This window comes from Diabrotica virgifera, chromosome 8 (assembly GCF_917563875.1).
Source record: "Diabrotica virgifera virgifera chromosome 8, PGI_DIABVI_V3a".
Classification (NCBI taxonomy): Eukaryota; Metazoa; Arthropoda; class Insecta; order Coleoptera; family Chrysomelidae; genus Diabrotica; species Diabrotica virgifera.
Window position 1 is genome coordinate 68851215 of NC_065450.1, and position 20192 is coordinate 68871406.

Consider the following 20192-nt stretch of genomic DNA (forward strand, 5'->3'; position numbering starts at 1 on the left):
AAAAAGTTTTATTAAAACAACCAAAAATAAAAAAAAATATGGATCGCCCAGGATTCGAACCCGCGTCCTTCCAATCTCGGAGCTAACGCCCTACCAACTACTCCAGCGAGGTTCTTGTAATTAACATGTAAGTTTCGGATAAAATTACACAACACGGCGACAAATAGTGTAAAAATGTTATGCCTACATAATATTTTATTATTTTACTACAGAGAAACACAAATCCAAAAACACAAGAATTATAATAAATAGCACATTTACTAAAAACACTAATATATTCTTTTAATGACTTATTTGCACGGTTACATATACATACATACCTATCTTGAAAGATTAGCAAGGAACTACATACTGTCTGTGTGCGCAGGCGCGCAGATTTATGTACAATTTTACCCTCAATCGAATCGCGCCTAAAGAAGAATATCTTCAAAAACCTTATTTGGTTTATTTTGATGCCTATAAAATGGGGAAAATACCCCAAAAACGTGAGGGGTTCGAATGTGTTTCTCCCATTTTTGAATGTCCTAAACGACATAAAGTTACTTAAAATTATACACTCAGACAAAAATATGAAAAAAAAAAGAATGTGTGTGTACTTTGTACGCACGTAAGAAGTTATACTTCATTATTATAATATAATCTAATTAATCTATTATAATATAATCTAACTTCATATTATGATTTCAACGAAATCAATATACCTATCTACTTTAAACAGTATTTTGTATTGTATTTAAATATTAAACTAATTTTAGAAGGAAACAAAAAAGAATACCAAAAATTAAAATAAAAAAAAGATATGACTTTGTCAGGATTGGAACATGGGACCTCTCGATCCCTACAAAACTTTTTAGGCGAAAGCTTAGACATAATTACAATTTCGGTGACAGATACTTTAAATGAAAATAAACATTTTTAATAATACTTATTAGGAGGAAGACAAATCCACAGACATAAAAATTATAATAAATATATTTACTAAAAACACTAATAATATATTCTTTTCACGTACACCTTATTTGCGCTACATAACTTAAAATATGTAGCGACTATTTTTTAATACCATACTGTCTGTGTGCGCCTGCGCCGGGGAATGTAAAAATTCACCCTCGTGCCTAAAGAAGTATAACTTCAAAAAAAAACAGAAATATAGTTTTTGATAAAATACACAGAACAAAAAAATAGACCTGCAGCCTGCAGCCATCTCAAAAAAAAATTACGCTTTTTTCGAAAAAAAAAAATGCATTTTGATGTTATCTACACTTAACCCCTGGGTCAATAAAAACTAGACGAGTTTTGGAAAAGCCTCAAATATGTGTGTGAATTTTTTGAAATTTTTCTACTCGGAATAGATTGAAAAAAAAATTGGAATGGTTGGCAAATGAACTCGGATTCCCCGATAAAGTTTAGCATCGTAACCACTAAACCAATTCGGCGATAATGGTGGAGCTCGATAACTTCTAAAAGGTTTAACCGATTTTGATCACTAAACATGAGTTTGAAAAGTAATGACAAGTAGTGTTTGATGCACCCAAGGTCAAATATGATATCCGAAGGTATTATAGGACTAGTGAGCTTGAAAAACCGTTTTTTCGCACAGGAAGTGGAATTGATCACGCTTATGAGGCCTATAACTTAAAAAATTCGAATTTTCCCATATATGAAACGTCTGGATACCGTTAGATACGTCTGGAATTCTTCTATAAAAGCTCAGTTATGGGCGCAATTAGTAAGTGGAAATTTTGAGTAGGAATTGTGGAAAAAACAAAATTTTCAGTTTCAAAAGGTTCAATTTTTCAGTTTTTCCGCTTTACTGAGTCGTGTGTATGTCCGATCCTGACTACTTAGATAGACCATTTGAAAGATGACCTCAACCACTATTGATTTTGTGTATTTGTGGTTTTCCTGTCTTCCTTTGAACCTGAGATATATTTACAAAAAAAATTTCCCTGTTGTAACTACCTAGTCCTACAGCTAGCTGGCTTATGGGTAGTCAAAAGTTATACCCGATAAGAAATTTGATTAATAGAAATTGTCAAATTTCTGAGCTTGGTAACTTTTGAATGGCATAACCGATTTTCACAATTAGACTTGCGGTGAAAAGGTAATGACCAATACTATCAGATGCCGCAGAAGTCGTACTTTATTTTTCGAAATTTTTGGGAGTTTTGGAGACGAGAACAAAAAACAGACCCCAAATGGAGAGCCACACCCTTGGACCAAAATGGATGGTTGACATATTGATTGGCGTGTCTTTTCCTAAATTTTAAGATGGAATTTGGTCCATTTTTCAATTCAGTCAGGTTGACAGTATCGAAAACTTCGCGTATATGTATGTAGTGTCGCATGTAGGGGTGTTCGCCACTGGCGAGAACTACCGTTCTCTGGGATATTTGACAAAAGTTTGTCCTATAAATATGCCACCATTAAAAACAATAAACAGTATGACTTTGTTGCTACTATATAAAGTAGCCACAAAGCTATTTATAGTAGGAGAGCAAAGTATGCTAAATGTGCAGTCACTCGAGCGCTTTGGGGACCTGTTGGGTTGTGACGAGTAGGTCCTAAAACCAAAAAAAGCTAAGTAAAGTTTTCCATTTCAGTGGGGACTTTCCATTGTTAATTTAATTTTCCATTTCCAACAATTGTTTTTTTAGATTATAGCGCCATCTGTCCATAATTCGAAAATTGCCTTGAATAAAAGTTACTTATTTTTACGTAAGGAATCCAAATCTGCAATAAAAAATGGGGGCTCCCATTTAACCCGCCATTACACGCGCTATGAGGGAATCCCTCACCATATTTGTTTATAAGCAATGAAATTGTGTAAACTAATACGATAACCTTAAGCACCCAGGAATGCCTTTAGCATGGTTCATGAGAGGGTATGAAAAAGTTATAGAATATTTCAGGCAGTCAGTGTGCTGTGTGACAGTTGAAAAAAGAGACATCCCTCTTCAAGTGAGGGAATTTCTCACTGCGCGTGCAATCACGGTGAAATCACGTTTCTGTTATCTCAAAGAAACTTATAGGTTTTTATTTAATATTTAGGTAGGTTTAATTAAAATATTATTGTTTGGATTAGGTTAGGAACAGTGGCACACCAAGGGGGGGGGGGGGTTTGGGGGTTAAAATCCCACCCAGAGCATATAGAAATATATATAAAAGAAGGTAGGAAAATGTAACTTGTCTTTTACAAATAATACAAAAAACTTTCGGTGCCCAAGCAAACCCCCTCCCCCCCAGAGAAAAATTCTACGTGCGCCACTGGTTAAGAACCCATTTTTAAATTTACCTATTCTAATTGGGAAATTTGGGAAATAAGCCACACTTTAACTTTAAAAATTGATTTTATTGACGTTTCAAATTCCACCTCGGACATCGTTATCAAAATACAAAATATTAATAGTTAATTACATAAATGCCACAAAGAAATAGCTTCAGAACAGTTGTTAATTTTAATTTGTATTTTTAATAAAATGAATTCGCGTAAAGAACGTTAATTTCTTCAGTGGCTTGCTGAAATTGAAAATTAAGAAAACTTGCTTTTGATCTATATTATTTTTTACTTTTGTTTTGTTAAATTAATAAAAAAATTGGTTTACGAGACTTTCTATAATATGTGAGTACAACACATTTTATATTTATACATGTTGAGATTTATTCTTTCTCGAAATAAGTCGAATTTATGTAGGTGAGTGCGACGCTCATACGCGTGCAACCACGTCACAATAGAAGACGCGTGTAACGGCGGGTTAAGATTTTAAAGTAATCCCCCACTCCACCTCCATGGGGGGTCGTGTTTGGTGCCATTCGATAGATTTTTCAAAAATATTGAATAAGTATATTTTTCAGTTTTTCGATCTGATGTTCATTTCTCGAAATATCGCGGGATTCGTATTTAAAATATTAAATTTACCCACCCCCCTCACCGTGGGAAGTCGTGTTTGGTATCAATCGATAGATTTTTGAAAAATATTGAGTACGTATTTTTTAGTTTTTCGATCTGTCATTCATTTCGCGAAATATTCGCTTTTTTCTTGTGAAACTTTGGGACTTAGCCATTTCCTTACGCCCCACTCAAATCGGCAGATTTTTGAAATATACACTGTTTTGCATGTACTTAACTTACCTTATCTGACGATTTTGAATTTTTCTCGGGATAGATTTTTTTTGGATCCACTTTAACGAACGCCCCTGTATTAAGATCCAATATATGGTAGGGGTACATTTGGGAGCGTTCAAGTATTACGTAACGCGATTTTTGAAGATTTTTACCCCCCCCCCCCCCTACGTAACGCACTCTTATGGGAGTTTAACTATTGCGTAACGCAATTTTTGACCCCCCCCCAACCTGCATTACGTAATACTTGAACGGTCCCTTTACAGGGTACAAGGTTTCTCCCAATACCATAATCTGACGCGCTCGAGTAACTGCAAAAATCCCCGCTTAGACTCCCCTACCATTAAGCCATTTAAGCTTTTACTATTTACGATATTGCTGTTATTGCTAATCAACTGGTTAGCCTTTGCTTCTGATACGAAACGTAATAAATTGAAGCATTTCCCACGTAATTGTTTATTTACTTGAATTATTAGTCGTATTAAATAGTTAATAAATTCTTTAAACGAAAGACACAAAGACACGATAATTTTAAAAATTAAAAACCGGTATCAGTAAATTATTATGTACATATTCATAAGGTGTTTTAGTAATAAAAATTTTTGGACTAGTAGGAAGGAACTTTGATATTCATCAGATTTATTTGATAGATGTATGAAAAATCGTATAAATCATCCACCTGTAAAGCTGTAAAGGAAATAAAAACCAGACAAAAGATTAATACACGATATACACAATAAATACACTGCGCGTCAGAGAAAACGGGCACCCCAAAAAATGGGTTATTTTTGATGTCTCGTATCTCCTAAACCTGTTGTCCGGCTTAAGTAATTTTTTTTAATGTTATAACCTTATTCTTTAACAATATCGCTGTAACAATATTGTTGCTAAACAGGTAAATTATCATTGTATACCGGGTGTACGAATTAAACTGTGTTTTTTGAAGATATTCTTCTTTAGCGGCGATTCGATTGAGGGTAAAATTGTACATAAATCTGCGCGCCTGCGCACACAGACAGCATGTAGTTCATTGCTAATCTTTCAAGATAGGTATGTATGTATGTATCTGTAACCATGCAAATAAGTCATTAAAAGAATATATTAGTGTTTTTAGTAAATGTATTATTTATTATAATTCTTGTGTTTTTGGATTTGTGTTTCTCTGTAGTAAAATAATAAAATATTATGTAGGCATAACATTTTTACACTATTTGTCGCCGTGTTGTGTAATTATATCCGAAACTTACACGTCAATTACAAGGACCTCGCTGGAGTAGTTGGTAGGGCGTTAGCTCCGAGATTGGAAGGACGCGGGTTCTAATCCTGGGCGATTCATATTTTTTTTTATTTTTAGTTGTTTTAATAAAAATTTTTGAAAGTGGTAGATAAGAAAGTTAGTTTAATTTTAAAATAAAATACAAATAACCTGTTAAGTATATTTACTTCGTTTAAATTACCTATATAATAGAAGAATATCTTCTTACGTGCGTACAAAGCACACACACATTCTTTTTTTTTCTCAAAGTTCGCAACACCCTGTGGAATATTGTAGCATTTATAAAATACTGAAATTAAAACCCAACTATAGCCTCAGGTTTTCTTAACATTCTCTTTTTTGATTCATTCGCTTATGTTGGATAATATAAAAGTTAGGTATTTACCTATTTTAACAACTAGCCATGTTTCTGATCAATACAGGGTGTTTTTAAATAAGTATGGCAAACTTTAAGGGGTAATTCTGCATGAAAAATAATAACCGTTTGCTTTATAAACATATGTCCGCAAATGCTTCGTTTCCGGTATACGGTATGTTGAATTCCTTCTTACAAACATTTTAGTTGTGATTGGAAAACGAAATTAGTTTTTATTGTTTTAAAACAATTAAAAAAATAAAAAATAAACAAATTAAAACAACATAGCTATTATATTTTTGTAAATGAAATATTAATAGGTATATAAAAAAATTGAATATGCATATTGATGTGCATACATATATCGAAACTGCATAGATAGGTACTAGACGAAGCAATAAAGAACTAAAATCGGCCTTACTCCGAAAAAAAAAAGGACAAAACGGATCTTAATAATTATTTTTGTATTTTATTCGTAAATGCGCCAGGAAACTTTGTGAACCGGAGCCATGATATACCTAATATTAAAAACTGCATACAAAAAATGCATTCCTTAAGTGTATCTCAGACAATAAAAAAAATTCAGAACTCGTCAATTATCGGCGGAAATGAGTTCAATTTTGTTACTCGGGGGTTTTTGGGGTCGCTGAAAACGAATATGACGTCAAAAGTGATCTCCGGAGTACCTGGTGCCAAGGGTACCTATTGTTTACCTCGTCATTAAAATTAATTAAAAAATTAGTCAAAAATCATTAATTGGGTGGTTTTTGGGGGCCGCTAACGACGAATATGACATCGGAAGTGATTTTCGGAGTACCTGGTGCCCAGGGTACCTACTGTTTAGCTCTCTTATGGAGTTTTTGGCAAAAAATTTATTAAAAAATTAGTCAAAAATAATTACTCGGGGGTTTTTGGGGTCGCTAACGACGAATATGACGTCGGAAGCGATTTCCGGAATACCTGGTGCCCAGGGTATTATAACTACTTCCTATGGAGTTTTCGGCAAACTCATTAAAAAATTAGCCAAAAATCATTACTCAGGGGGTTTTTGGGGCGCTGACGACGAATGTGACATCGGAAGTAATCTAAGGAGTAGGTACCTGGTAGCCAGGGTACCTACTGTTTACCTGGTTTTCTGGAGTTTTCGGCAAATTCCGTAAAAAATTAGTCGAACATCATTAGTTACGAGATAAACAGTAGGTACCAAGGTACCCTGGGCACCAGGTACTCCGGAGATAACTTTTGACGTCATATTCGTTTTCAGCGACCCCAAAAACCCCCGAGTAACAAAATTGAACTAAAATTGAACTCATTTTCGCTGATAATTGACGAGTTATGAATTTTTTTTATTGTCTGTTTGAGATGCACTTTAAGAATGCATTTTTTGTATGCAGTTTTTCAATATTATATCATGGTTCGGGGTCACAAAGTTTCCTGGCGCATTCACGAATCGAATGCAAAAAGAATTATTATTATTTTAAGATTAAAAAATTCAAATTTCTTACCTCAGGTATATTAATTCCAATATTATTCGCCAGATTATCCATGGTAGAAAATGATTCATCCAAACATTTTGTACACTAAACCACAAGTTTTTACACTCTCGAGTACCCAGCAGGTAGGTACCAAGAAACAATCTGTGTTGTACCTGGTTCTTACAATAAAACTAACTTTTAAACTTCACACGTATCACATTTCACTAAAGTAGCACCTATTTTTGAATTAAAGCAAAGTTTTTAACACTTTTAAGTAACATTCAAGTCAAAATTCCACATTATTCTTTGATATTCTCGTTTCTTAGCAAGCGTCACAATCTCACGAAGCTATTTCTTGTGTTGCCAAAGCCGACCTAAAGAAAACGCGATCCTTCTCAAACTTTGTTCAGGTTCTTTTACAATTAACAGTTGCAATCGGTTCGAACCAATCGACCAGATATAACCGTGTTCATAAAAAGTAACAAATATTGTTTGAAAGTTGACTGGTCAACTATACGGAACTATTGAGAATAAGCAGTTGCAGGGACCTCGACTCTTGTCTAGAGGGTGGAACTCTGTGCATCGGCGACTTTTAAGTTGACTGAGAAAGCGGTATATAAATTTGGTAGCAGTGAGAGAGATGACCGGGCCGTTTGGTAGGAATATTCTACAAGTGGGAGATGAGTGAACTGTTTGACCAACGACTACTGAGGATGTGTGCGAACAACCCATATTATAACGGGGAAATTTAAACAGCTTAAATAGCTAATACTTTAAATATTTCAATTTAATTGAATGAAATATTTCTAAAAATATAAATCATGTCTCCTAAAATATCCACAATTGTCCAATGAAAAGGATATTATTGTTTTCTTTTGAAGAAAAATAATTTTAATGGAGATTTTTCTCAGAAGTACCTATTATCTCCGTATACCTATTTCCCTCAGAAAAATATTTCTCTCAAAGTAAATTTTTATACCAATTCTTTAATCAGGAACAACCCACAAATCAAAAGCCCGGATTAGTTATATTTAATTTTAATTGTTAGTGTTTAAATCATCATCATTGCTAGTATAAGACGTTGGTAGTGATCATCATTACATCATTACAATTTCCTGTCCTGAAATCTTTCTTAATAGTAATTATTCTACTGTGGAACCACACCATTGTCTAATATTACGCAACCACGAAAGTCTCGTTCGACCAATCCATCTCCCTTCCACCTTTCCTTGTATTATAAACGATACACCACAGAACCTTGCTAACTAAGATCTATAACACTGTGCTTGACTATGACCTGGTAAATATCATTAGATCGCTGTTATGTAATAGACGCTTTTACGTCGTGCTAAATGGAAAGAACCCAAAAAATGGCTTACCTCAAGGAAGCGTTCTAGCGCCGTCCCTATTCAACATCTACACCAACGAGCAACCAATGCACCTCTAGACTGAGAGTTTTGTTTACGTTGACGACCTTGGTATCGCCATAAAGGGGGAAAACACTCACACAAGTAGAGTCGACAATGAAAGAGGTTTTAAACATGATGTCAACTTACTACAAACAAAACTCATTAAAGCCAAACCCTACTAAAAGCCAAGTATGTGCATTCGATCTCAACAACCATCTGGCGCATGTAAAACTGAATGTTTCTTGGGAGGGACAACGCTTGGAACATACTGATAGGCCCAAATATCTTGGAGTGATACTAGACCCGTCACTAACGTATAAATTCCACAGTCGGAGCACAAGACAAAAGGTTTCTACGAGAAACAACCTTCTCCGGAAGCTTGTAGGGAACAAGTGAGGTGCAAACCCCCAGGTCTTAAAGTCAACAGCTGAGGCCTTATGTTTCTCAACAGGGGAATATGCTTGTCCCATCTGGGGTAGATCTAGACACGTCCAGCAAGTCACCACGGCGTTAAATGAAACATGTAGAATAATTACCGGTTGTATGAAGCCTACCCCTCTGCCCCTACTGTACCGGGCAGCTGGATTCGCATCACCAGACGACTGCAAATGCGCCTTACAATATCGATACGTTTTTATCAAAGTAACGTAAGTGACATTTTTGAAAATCATATGTTTTTCCATTAAACTAACGCTATTATTGTTCAGAAGGCACTGCCAAAGTGTAGTAAGCCTATACATATTTTATGTTTAAAGTAATTCTAGGCTTACTACACTTTGGCAGTACCTTCTAAACAAGAATAGTGTTAGTTTAATGGAAAAACATGATTTTCGCCACAAATGTCACTTACGTTACTTTGCCAAAAATGTATCGATATGTGGAGAAGTTCAGGCAAACTTTCGATGAAAGGCACCAATTATACGGGTTTGACGAACCGCCAGGAACCAGCCGACTTAAATCAAGGAAAAGGTTTATGAGAAATGTCAGCGTCGAACCACCCGAACGACCCCCTACATACAAAAGGACCTAATGGAGTGAACCTGGACCGGAGAACCTGGCGGACACTCAACCGCATACGTACAGGTACAGGTGTTGCCCCTTATATTAAATGGGACATCAAGACAGATAACGACGCAGTTTGCGAATGTGGGGAAATACAGAACGTGGAGCACCTGAGAGTATGCAGACTTTGTCGTCACAGTGCACCCTCGATGATTAATGGGTTTCTAAGGGGATCGCGCCATATCTTACTATGGTTTGTTTTTTAACCACGAGGAGTGTTTCAAATTTACCGCGCTGTATTGCTTGTTTGTAATTGGTCCAACGGCAGGCAAGTTTACTCCACTGTTATAAAATTTTGACACTAATGACATTTATCAAATTTTGACACTAGTGACATTTCATAGGTTAATTAAGTTATAGCGGCCATTTTTGTGGTTTCTGTGTTATTCCTTTAATTTTTAGATTGTTATATAAAAAGCAGTTGTTGTTTTTGGAACTCTTTAGCGACGTATTAATTTAATATAATATTTATGGATTACCGTTGAGCCAGTGGCGTGCTGGAACTTTTCAAGCGGCCCGGTGATTTTATAGAAAAGCGGCCTCCCATCCTCGTTTTACCTCCTATGATCAGGATGTTTTATTCATTATTTAAAAAAATATATAAATTATTTTTAAATCAAACATAAAACTTTGAATTCGAAGATTTTTTTAACTTGCTATATTTTTTCATTTAAGAATAATAATCTTACAAATAATAAATGACATGTATGACAAAATTGTATTCAGTTAGGTAGAAACCATAATTTCCTGAATAAATATAATATGAATTTGATATAATTAAGAAAAAAGTACGTAAAATTAAATTTTGAGAAATTTTCAATTATGTATTCAGTTGAATTTTATGGTAGGGGAGCCCAAGCGGGGATTTTTGCAGTTACTCGAGCGCGTCAGATTATCATATGGGGAGAAACCTGGTACCCTGCAGATGTACCTCTACCATATATTGGCTCTTAATACAGGGGAGTTCGTTAAGGGGGCCGAAAAAAAAAATCTAACCTTAAAAAAACTCGAAATTGTCAGATTAAGATAAGGTAAGTTAAGTACATGCAAAAGAGTATATATTTCAAAAATCTGACGTTTTGAGCCGGGCGTAAGGAAATGGGTGAGTCCCAAAATTTCACAAGAAAAAAGCGAATATTTCGCGAAATGAATGACAGATCGAAAAACTAAAAAATATATTCTCAATATTTTTAAAAAATCTATCGAATGTTATCAAATACGACTTCCCACGGAGAGGCGTGGGGGGGGGGGTAAATTTAATATTTTAAATACGAATCCCGCGATATTTCGCGAAATGAACATCAGATCAGAATATTTTTGAAAAATCTATCGAATGGAACTAACCACGACCCCCACGGAGGTGGGGTGGGGGTTACTTTAAAATCTGAAATAGGAGCCTCATTTTTTAATGCACATTTGGATTCCTTACGAAAAAATAAGTAACTTTTATTCGAAACATTCTTTCGAATTATGCACAGATGGCGTTATAATCGGAAAAAACGATTGTTGGAAATGGGAAATTAAATTAAAAAATGGCAAGCTCCACTAAAATGGAAAACGTTACTTAACTTTTTTTGGTTTTAGGACCTACTATTCATAACCCAATAGGTCTCCAAAGCGCTCGAGTGACTGCACATTTAGCATACTTTGCTCCCCTACCATTAGTAAATCAATTATACAGTGCGTCCATAAAGTAACGCATAAATTCGTTATTTCGTAGACGTGTTACTTTAAGGAAAATTCCCGAAACAGGTCGATTTTTATTTTTAAATTACGGTTTTTTGGCATACATATCATACTAGTGACGTCATCCATCTGGGCGTGATGACGTAATCGATGATTTTTTTAAAATGAGAATAGGGGTCATGTGATAGCTCATTTGAAAGGGTATTCAATTCCCTATCCAATAATATAAACATTAACATAATTATTTATACAGTGTGTTCAAAAAACATGTTTATAATTAAAATAAGTGAGACAAAAACAAGAATATAATGTAATTATTTAATCCAAAATACATTTTACTACTGTCAGTAAACAGAAAAAAAATTATTTGAAAAATAAACATTGGTTTTTGCTTAAACGAAATGTTCAAACTGCCAAGCGACCGGTGGGTGGTAGCTTTAACATTGAATTTAAGCAAAAAACAATATGCATTTCTCAAATAAACATTTTTTCATGTTTTCTGACAGCAGTAAAAACGTATTTTGAATTAAATAAATTACGTACATTCTTCTTTTTGTTTCAATTATTTTAATTAAAAAAATGTTTTATTGAACACCTTGTATAAATAATTAGGTTAATGTTTATATTATTGAATAGAGAATTGAATACCCTTTCAAATGAGCTATCACATGACCCCTATTCTCATTTAAAAAAGTCATCGTTTACGTCATCGCGCCCAGATGGATGACGTCACTAGTATGATATATATGCCAAAAAGTCTGACTCTAAAAATAAAAATCGACCCGTTTCGGGATTTTTCATTAATGTCGCTGGTTTACGAAATAATGAATTTATGCGTTACTTTATGGGCGCACTGTATAAGAGAGTACAAATGCAAGTACAGTGCAAATACTGTAATTTAACAATATTTAAAATGTTAATACAACGCAATAATCTAAATATTATTTTGCAATTATTTTATAAGATAATTACTAACTCTCGATCAATAATCTCCGCATTAATAGCTATTTATGATATAAGTGTTAAAAGTACAATTTTAAGCAGGCATGTGAAAGTTTGCAGAATGAGCGAAGCGAATTTTTGCACTTTTAACTGCAGTGCCTTAAAGCTTTTAAAGCACTAGTGCTTTAAAGTAACATTTTTAACGCTCCTATGGAGTGCTAAAAACTGCATTTTTAACACGGTTGTAGAAAAAGTAATTTTTGAGCGAATATTTCATCATTTTTAAGCTCATACCAAGCTTCTTTTTCTATAGCCATTAGCATAAAAGTGATCTTGTGTTAAAGTACTTCCTAACCGATTTTTTATGTATTTCAATGTTGAGAAGCCTTTTTCGCAAGATACTTGTGTCACTGAAAGAGTTCTTTATATTATACTATGTATTTAAATTTGGATAAGCACACTGATATAAGTTGTTGTACTTAGGCAAAACAGCGTAACAGCAAGCTATATAATCTTTACACTTTTTAGTACCACACGGAGGTGAAGTTTTCATGATGTCAACCTTGTCATTTGTTACTTCATGTTCATTATAACTTAGATTAATAATATCATCCTTCAAATTTTCTGTAGACTGAACATATTCATCATTAACTCGATCTTCTATAATCTCAGTATTTTGCAAAATCCTATTTTTAATATAATCCATTTATCAGCAAAATCCACGAGTTCTTCTCTAATTGCAGTCGCAGATATGGTAGGATAAAATTTTTTTAATTTTTCAGTAAATGATTTAAATGCCGTCCAAAGTATACCATTTTTTATATTATATCAAAATTTCTAGGATGTAGAGTGCTTATATCATCATAAAACGATTTGATTTGTCTTGATCAAATCGTTTTTCGATACTTCCAATAATTCGGTCAAAAATGTGCAAGACGTTTTTGCATTTTTTATTCTGCAGAGTATATAAAAGTTTGAAGGAAATTTGAAAACCATAAATATACTTGTATGTATGAAAATAAATAATATTATCTGTAGCAATCTATTATAGGCTATAGAGTCTTATTCATTAACAACTATATGTCACAATTAAATTTTTTTTAAATATTATATTAATAGATATTATTAGCAAAATTATCATCCGATTAGAAATTTAAAAATATTTTTTTTTGTTACATCTAAAAATTTTTGTGAAAACATATTTGACCGGCCTCAAGAGGCCGCGGCCTCTCGGTGATTGCACCGATTCATTTATATGGCCAACACGCCACTGCGTTGAGCCGACTAGATCAACCAAAAAAGAAGATGTATTTGGTTATTATTCTAGTGACTTTCTTGGGTGTGAATCTGTCTTTTTAGTTTACTCCTCCTGGTTAAAAAATAAACTATAGTAGTCTGGGCAGATTATCGGAGAATAGGCCATTTTTGGGAAAAGTTATTTACCAGCAAGTTTATTGCTGAAATCGAATCTTATCATTGTATATATTAATAATGTAGGTATGAAAAGTCCGCAGATAGTGTGCTACTTCTATTATAAACAAAATGGCGCCCAAAAATCGTGCTTTTTCAATTTTTGCTCTATAACTCCAAAGATTTTAACTTTACACCATAAACACCCAAATATAAGTTCACCGTAATTAAATTATGCATAGAGACGTGTTTTTCCCGATTTACTTCGACGAAATTTTTCCCCGGAAAATGAGGGTTTTTCCAACAAAATTTTTAATTTTCTACTAAAATTTTAGATAAGTAATTGTTTACCAAAAATTAAATAACTTGGTAATATAAAAGCTCTTTACGTTTAGATAATTCCAGAAGCCGATCGAAATTGAATGAACAGTTTAGGAACAATTGAATTGTTAATTAAAAATTTACGGTCGCTATAATAACCACAATAATTATGATACATAAGAATAACTATGATTTTTGTATAAAAAGACAGTGTATCTATACAATGTACTTTACAGAATTGAAATTGGACTATTTAAGCGGCATCAGGAATATTTTAAAATTATAAACAATTTTTTGGCTTATAAACAAATAGAATATCACGGGAAATATTAAATTAAATTATATCATGAAAACGGCATTGGAAAAAGCGGCAGGACGGACGCTTCTTTTAAAAGAAAAAGCGTTTAATTGTGATGAGTGGTTTCTGAGATACAACCGGTCAAAGTTGACGGGCATTTACGGCAAAGATATAAACAATAGGATCATAATTTTTGAACCATCACTTTTTATTTTGGTCCTCTTTCTCCACACCAATTTTCATATCTTTAAAATACTCATAACATATATTATTATAATAAAAACTATCGATATTACGAGTGAAAATTGCCAAAAATAGCAAAATTCCAATCAAAAATTAGGTTGGAGGTTGGAGGATTCTTACAGAGAGGATTAGTTAGGATTAGTTAGGATTAGAGGATTTAGTTGGAGGATTCTTACAGAGCCCTCTAATTTGTGCCCTTTGTATCCAGTATTTCTGTGTGTCGTAAATCGTCGGTGCATCTTATTGGAGGAAGTACGTAGTCTATTTTTCTTCTATGTGGAGAATCATATTAATCATCTAAATATAGAACTGAAAACTGAACTGCAACTGTGCAACAAGTTATTGATAAATTCATAAACCCATAAAGTTATTGACAATCCAAAAACGTGTATTTTATTTTGCTACACTCCCGTAAGAACAACATGCAATTTTTCATGAGTTATAAATCTGTGTTTTTTTCCAACAACTTCAACAAATTAATATTGAAAGTTAAGTCGACTTTACATTACATGATTTATCATGTGATTTGTCATATGATTTGATCATGGAGTGAAATTTACATGTTTACACTGTGAGTTGTCATATGATTTTGTCATAAGCATTGTCATGCGGCTCGTCATGGGCAAAATCATAAATATGATAAATCACGTGATAAATCATGTAGTGTAAAGTCGACTTTTTATAAATGAAATTGAACTACTTCTAAATTACTATTTTATAATAAAATGGACTTCGTTACCCTTACGATTATGTTACTCTTTATACGAAGCAATGTTATACTTGTTGCCTATATAAGCAAAACTCGAAATCCACAGTTTTTACATAACGTGATCGGTTCGATCGGCTACGTTCGTGGCATATCGTTTTGGATTTTACCGGAATTTCTGGCTGTGTACAAACAAGCCGAATTGAGATACACTTGTTGATTTGATTTCTTGAGCTGCGCGTTTTTGCTAAGAAATCAACAGGTGAAAGTAAATAATGTAGATATACCATATTCGACGACAGTGTTTGTCTTTAACGGTAGGTATTTAAATTTTAAAAGGAGCAGGTGTCATGGTAAACTTTGTGAAATCAAGAACAGGTTAATTTTTAAAATTAACATAAAAGATAGTCTTTAGTGTAATTATAAAAATCTGAATGTATACGTTCAGGTACATCTCTAAAATACACTTCTCCAAGAAATTAACGCCCCACCTTAAAAATTAGTCATTTTTAATGTCTCGAATTTCCTAAATCTGTTGTCCTATTGAAGTGATTTTTTTAAATTGTTCATGTCAATAATGACAGTTTGCTTGATAAACGTATGTCCGCAAATGCTTCGTTTCCGAGATAGGGGGTGTTGAAATTTTTCTTACAAACTGACGATTTATTTATTGCTCTAAAACCGGTTGAGATATGCAAATGAAATTTGGTGAGTTTTATGTTCACCATTGGCGCACATAAGGGTCATATTACCCTTACTACGCCAATAGTGAATATTAAATTCCTAATTGTATACCAAAAAATGCACAATAACTACCTCGTAAAACGTACCAAATTTCATTTTTGCATATCGTAACCGTGTTTTAGAGCAATAAATAAATTGTTAGTTTGTAAGAAAAATTTCAACACCCCCTATCTCGGAAACGAAGCATTTGCTGACATACGTTTATAAAGCACACTGTCATTATTTTTTCATGTAGAATTACCCCGTAAAGTTTGCAATTCTTATTTAAAACACCATGTATTGCCGAAAAACAAGGCTAGATGTTAAAGTAAGTACCTAACTTTTTATTATCAAACATAGTTGAGTTTTAATTTCAGTATTTTATAAACACTAGAATATTCCACATTCCACAGGGTCACACGAACTTTGAGAAAAAAATCACAGTTTGATTGGTACACCCGGTATGGTATACAATGATAATTTACCTGTCTAGCAACGTTATTATTACAGCGATAATGTTAAAGAATAAGACTTATTGTAGCAATAAGAAGGGTTACATATGTGCCGACAATAAATGCACGTATCTACAATAAACATTTTGTTGAAACAGATTACGTGTTGCCCCTGGATCCGACTGTAAAAAATCGTAAGTTGTTTATTCATTATGGGAAAGGTGCAAAATGTCGCCTGTCAAGATTTTCAATGCTTTTAAATAGTCGGAAAAATGAAAGAATAGGGTTTTTCATTCACAGTCATTTGTTTCGAGCTTCTGTCATATGTTGTATAATCCGTATATATTAATGTTATACACGGATTATACGACATTTGACATAAACTCGAAACAAATGACAATCGATGAAAAGCCCATGAACGATCACATCAATCCATGAACGATCACATGACCATGACCATGACCATGAACGATCACATCAATCACTTATTGTGTATTTGATGTCTTTTTCTATAAATAACAAACGTTTGTTATAGAAAAAGACAGCAAATACAAAAAAAGTGATTCATGTGATCGTTCATGGGTAATCTTTCATTTTTCTCGAATCCTGAGAAAACTAATAAGTATTGTTGAAAAAATTAAACGCAGAATGAAATATTACGTTATTACCGAGGGTCTAACGTCGCTGGGAATAGGGCTTCATTGATTGTCATTGGTTTCGAGCTTCTGTCAAATGTCGTATATTCCGTGTATAATATTAATATACACGGATTATACAACATATGACAGAAGCTCGAAACAGATGACCGTGAATGAAAAACCCTATAAATAAAAAGTTCGTTTTGAATGAAATATTTGCAATTAAAAATCACACTAAATTTTCTTTTTTATTTTCACCTCTGTAACTTATTAAAATAAACATAGAAGTTTTCAGTGACTTTTGGCCCTCAGTAATAATGTAATCTTTCATTCTTCGCTTAAATTTTTCAAAAATATTTATTAGTTTTCTCAGAATTCGAAAAAAAAAAACCGAATACATTTAAAACACATTGAACATTTTTACAGGCGACATTTTGCGCCTTTCCTCTTAAAATAGTTTTAACAAATAAACAATTTGCATACATTAGCCCCCATCCAAAGGTAAACTATATTAATCATCGTCCTAATGTTTTATTTCTAGAGCTTAAACCCAAATACAAGTACTTCACTATAAAACTCATATCAACATAAATATTTTTATTTTGCTCTGAGCTAAAACCTTAAAACTATGATTAATATATGTAGTTTACCTTTCGATAAGGGCTTCCTTTTTTCCAGTAACTCTCTCATTTGTTCTCCTCAATTCGTTTTTCAACGCACAAACAGTCCAAAATCCGTATTTTTTTGCCATAATTTATTATTTATTAAATCGTACACAAAAACACCATATACGCTCTGAGCTTCGCTGGTGTCGCTCCTAGCGGATTAGTAATGCAACTTTCACCGGTAATTTTTAAATTTATTATTTAATTGTTATCGCTTAATATTTACAACACAAAAAAGTAATTAAATTGTAATCGAACAATAAAAAAACTTAAATTCAGTATTTAAAACGTAAGTATATTTAGCTTGGACCAACTAAAATTTTTTATAATTAATGTTTTTATTTTTAATTTTAAATTAATCACTTTGACATTTATGTCAAATTTTCAGTAAACGTTTACAGACTTGTCACTACTGGCGCTCGCGAATTTTTAAATATCCCCTCTACGTACGAGCTCACAGCGTATACAAACTGCACAAATTGCCAAAATGTTGACCCCCAACTACACTAGCGCCGCCAAGCGGGAGCAACTGCGTACATAGCTGCCATTCACGGTATCTTAAGAAGAAGAAGGCAGTCTCCATTATAAAAAGATTATAATTAAATTGCAACTCTAAGCAACTAAAAATACAGAATTGCATTGGCATGCATTTTATAACTTGCAGCGTAGAAATTAGATATAAACACTCGTAAATAAATCATTTTGAGACAACCTGTATGCAAACATTTCTTGGCAAATACAAAATGAGTCGACCCCTACCGAACATTATCGAACTAGCTTGGTTTGATCGAATCACAACAGTACGCGCCAAACTCTCATACAAATCAAAACTTTCGGTGTCAACTTTTCAAAAGTGTCAGTATCAGTTTATTTTCGCAAACAAATCCTGAAAACATGGTTAAAGCTCCTGCAATCGGCATCGATTTGGGCACAACGTACTCTTGTGTGGGAGTATGGCAAGGAGGTAAGGTAGAAATCATAGCTAATGACCAAGGGAACAGGACGACCCCAAGTTACGTGGCTTTTACCGATTCAGAACGATTAATTGGTGATGCGGCTAAGAATCAAGTGGCTATGAACCCAAACAATACAGTATTCGACGCAAAAAGGCTCATCGGAAGAAAATTCGACGATCCCAAAATCCAACAAGATCTAAAACATTGGCCGTTTAAAGTCGTCAATGATAACGGAAAGCCCAAGATAGAGGTGGAGTTCAAGGGTGAAATGAAAAGATTCGCTCCGGAAGAGATAAGTTCCATGGTTTTGGTCAAAATGAAGGAAGTAGCTGCAGCTTATTTAGGAAGAGACATAAGGGACGCTGTTATAACAGTTCCTGCATATTTTAACGACTCACAGCGGCAAGCTACCAAGGACGCCGGTACAATTGCAGGTTGGTACAAATTATTGATTTCTTGTAGTTTTTAAAATAATCCTCGCATGTCCTTTTGCAAAAGTCGTTTGTAAGTGGGTATATAATGTTTTATGCATCATATGCATGGGTGGAGAGTTCTGGGATGTTTTTGTTTGTATTAATGAATCACGATTTGTTTTTATTTAATACGTTGAATGCTGACTTGAATTTAGCGATGTCGCTGAAGAAGGGGCACATGACATAAAATTAATACAAAAACGTAAGATAATAAATTTGTTTTGTTAGACTCTGTTCTTCTTGTTATTCAGTCTGTTTGTCTCTCTCTCCATGCGTTCTCCACTCTTCTGGTGGCAGTTTCTCCCCACTTTTGCTTTGATGTCGTGAAGCTACTGTTTTTATGATCTTTCTCTTTCCTCTACTACGACTGCGCTCGCTTGGTCTCTAATGGACAATGTTTCTCGTCCACCTTTCGTTTGTCGTGCCACATTTCCTACCCAATTCCAGTTCCCAAGTCGATTCCTACCCAAATGCATTGTCTTCTTCTTCTTTTTGTATAGATATGACTTTGTCTGTTTTTTCAATGTGCCTCTAATAAGTTGTCGTTCCATCGTTTTCGTGGTCTTCCCACTGATCGTCTTCTTATTGGGGAACCGTCTCTCGCTGTCGTTACTACTCTATTTGTTGTCATTCGGCTTATGTGGTCATTCCATTCTATTCTTCTGTTTCTTACCCAGTTATTAATGTTGTCCACCTTGCATCTCCGTTATATATCTGTACTTCTAGCTCTGTCCCATAGAGTCTTAACATCGATTTTTCGAAGGGTTTTTATCTCCGCTCTTTCGAGCAATATTTTGTCCTCTCTGTGTCGGGTCGTGTTTCTGCCGCGTATGTCATTATTGGTCTGTTTTGTAAATTCTGCCTTTATTTCTATTCCGATATTTTTATTACACCGTATTTTGTCATTCAGGCAACCTGCGGCTCTGTTTGCTCTATTCACTTGATCTTCCACTTCTGTTTCGAGCCTTCCGTAGCTAAA

The 20192-nt window shown here is 33.9% G+C and overlaps 2 protein-coding genes across 5 annotated transcripts in view; one reads left to right on the top strand and one right to left on the bottom strand.

The window, feature by feature from the left end:
- LOC114336287 (tight junction protein ZO-2) overlaps window positions 1–20192 on the bottom strand; it is a 390572-nt gene that overhangs the window by 333367 nt on the left and 37013 nt on the right. Inside the window, exon 1 of one of the 4 annotated variants that reach the window (XM_050657747.1) lies at window positions 7260–7766. The exons of the other annotated variants lie outside the window; for them this stretch is intronic. Coding sequence (XP_050513704.1) covers window positions 7260–7301 — 42 coding nt within the window. The 5' untranslated portion in view covers window positions 7302–7766. Of the gene's footprint in view, window positions 1–7259; window positions 7767–20192 lie in introns of those variants that run through there. 4 annotated transcript variants of the gene reach the window in all.
- Window positions 18572–20192, top strand: part of LOC114344036 (heat shock protein 68-like) — a 31816-nt gene continuing 30195 nt past the window's right edge. Inside the window, exon 1 of the mRNA XM_028294885.2 lies at window positions 18572–19174. Coding sequence (XP_028150686.1) covers window positions 18679–19174 — 496 coding nt within the window. The 5' untranslated portion in view covers window positions 18572–18678. The remainder of the gene's footprint in view (window positions 19175–20192) is intronic.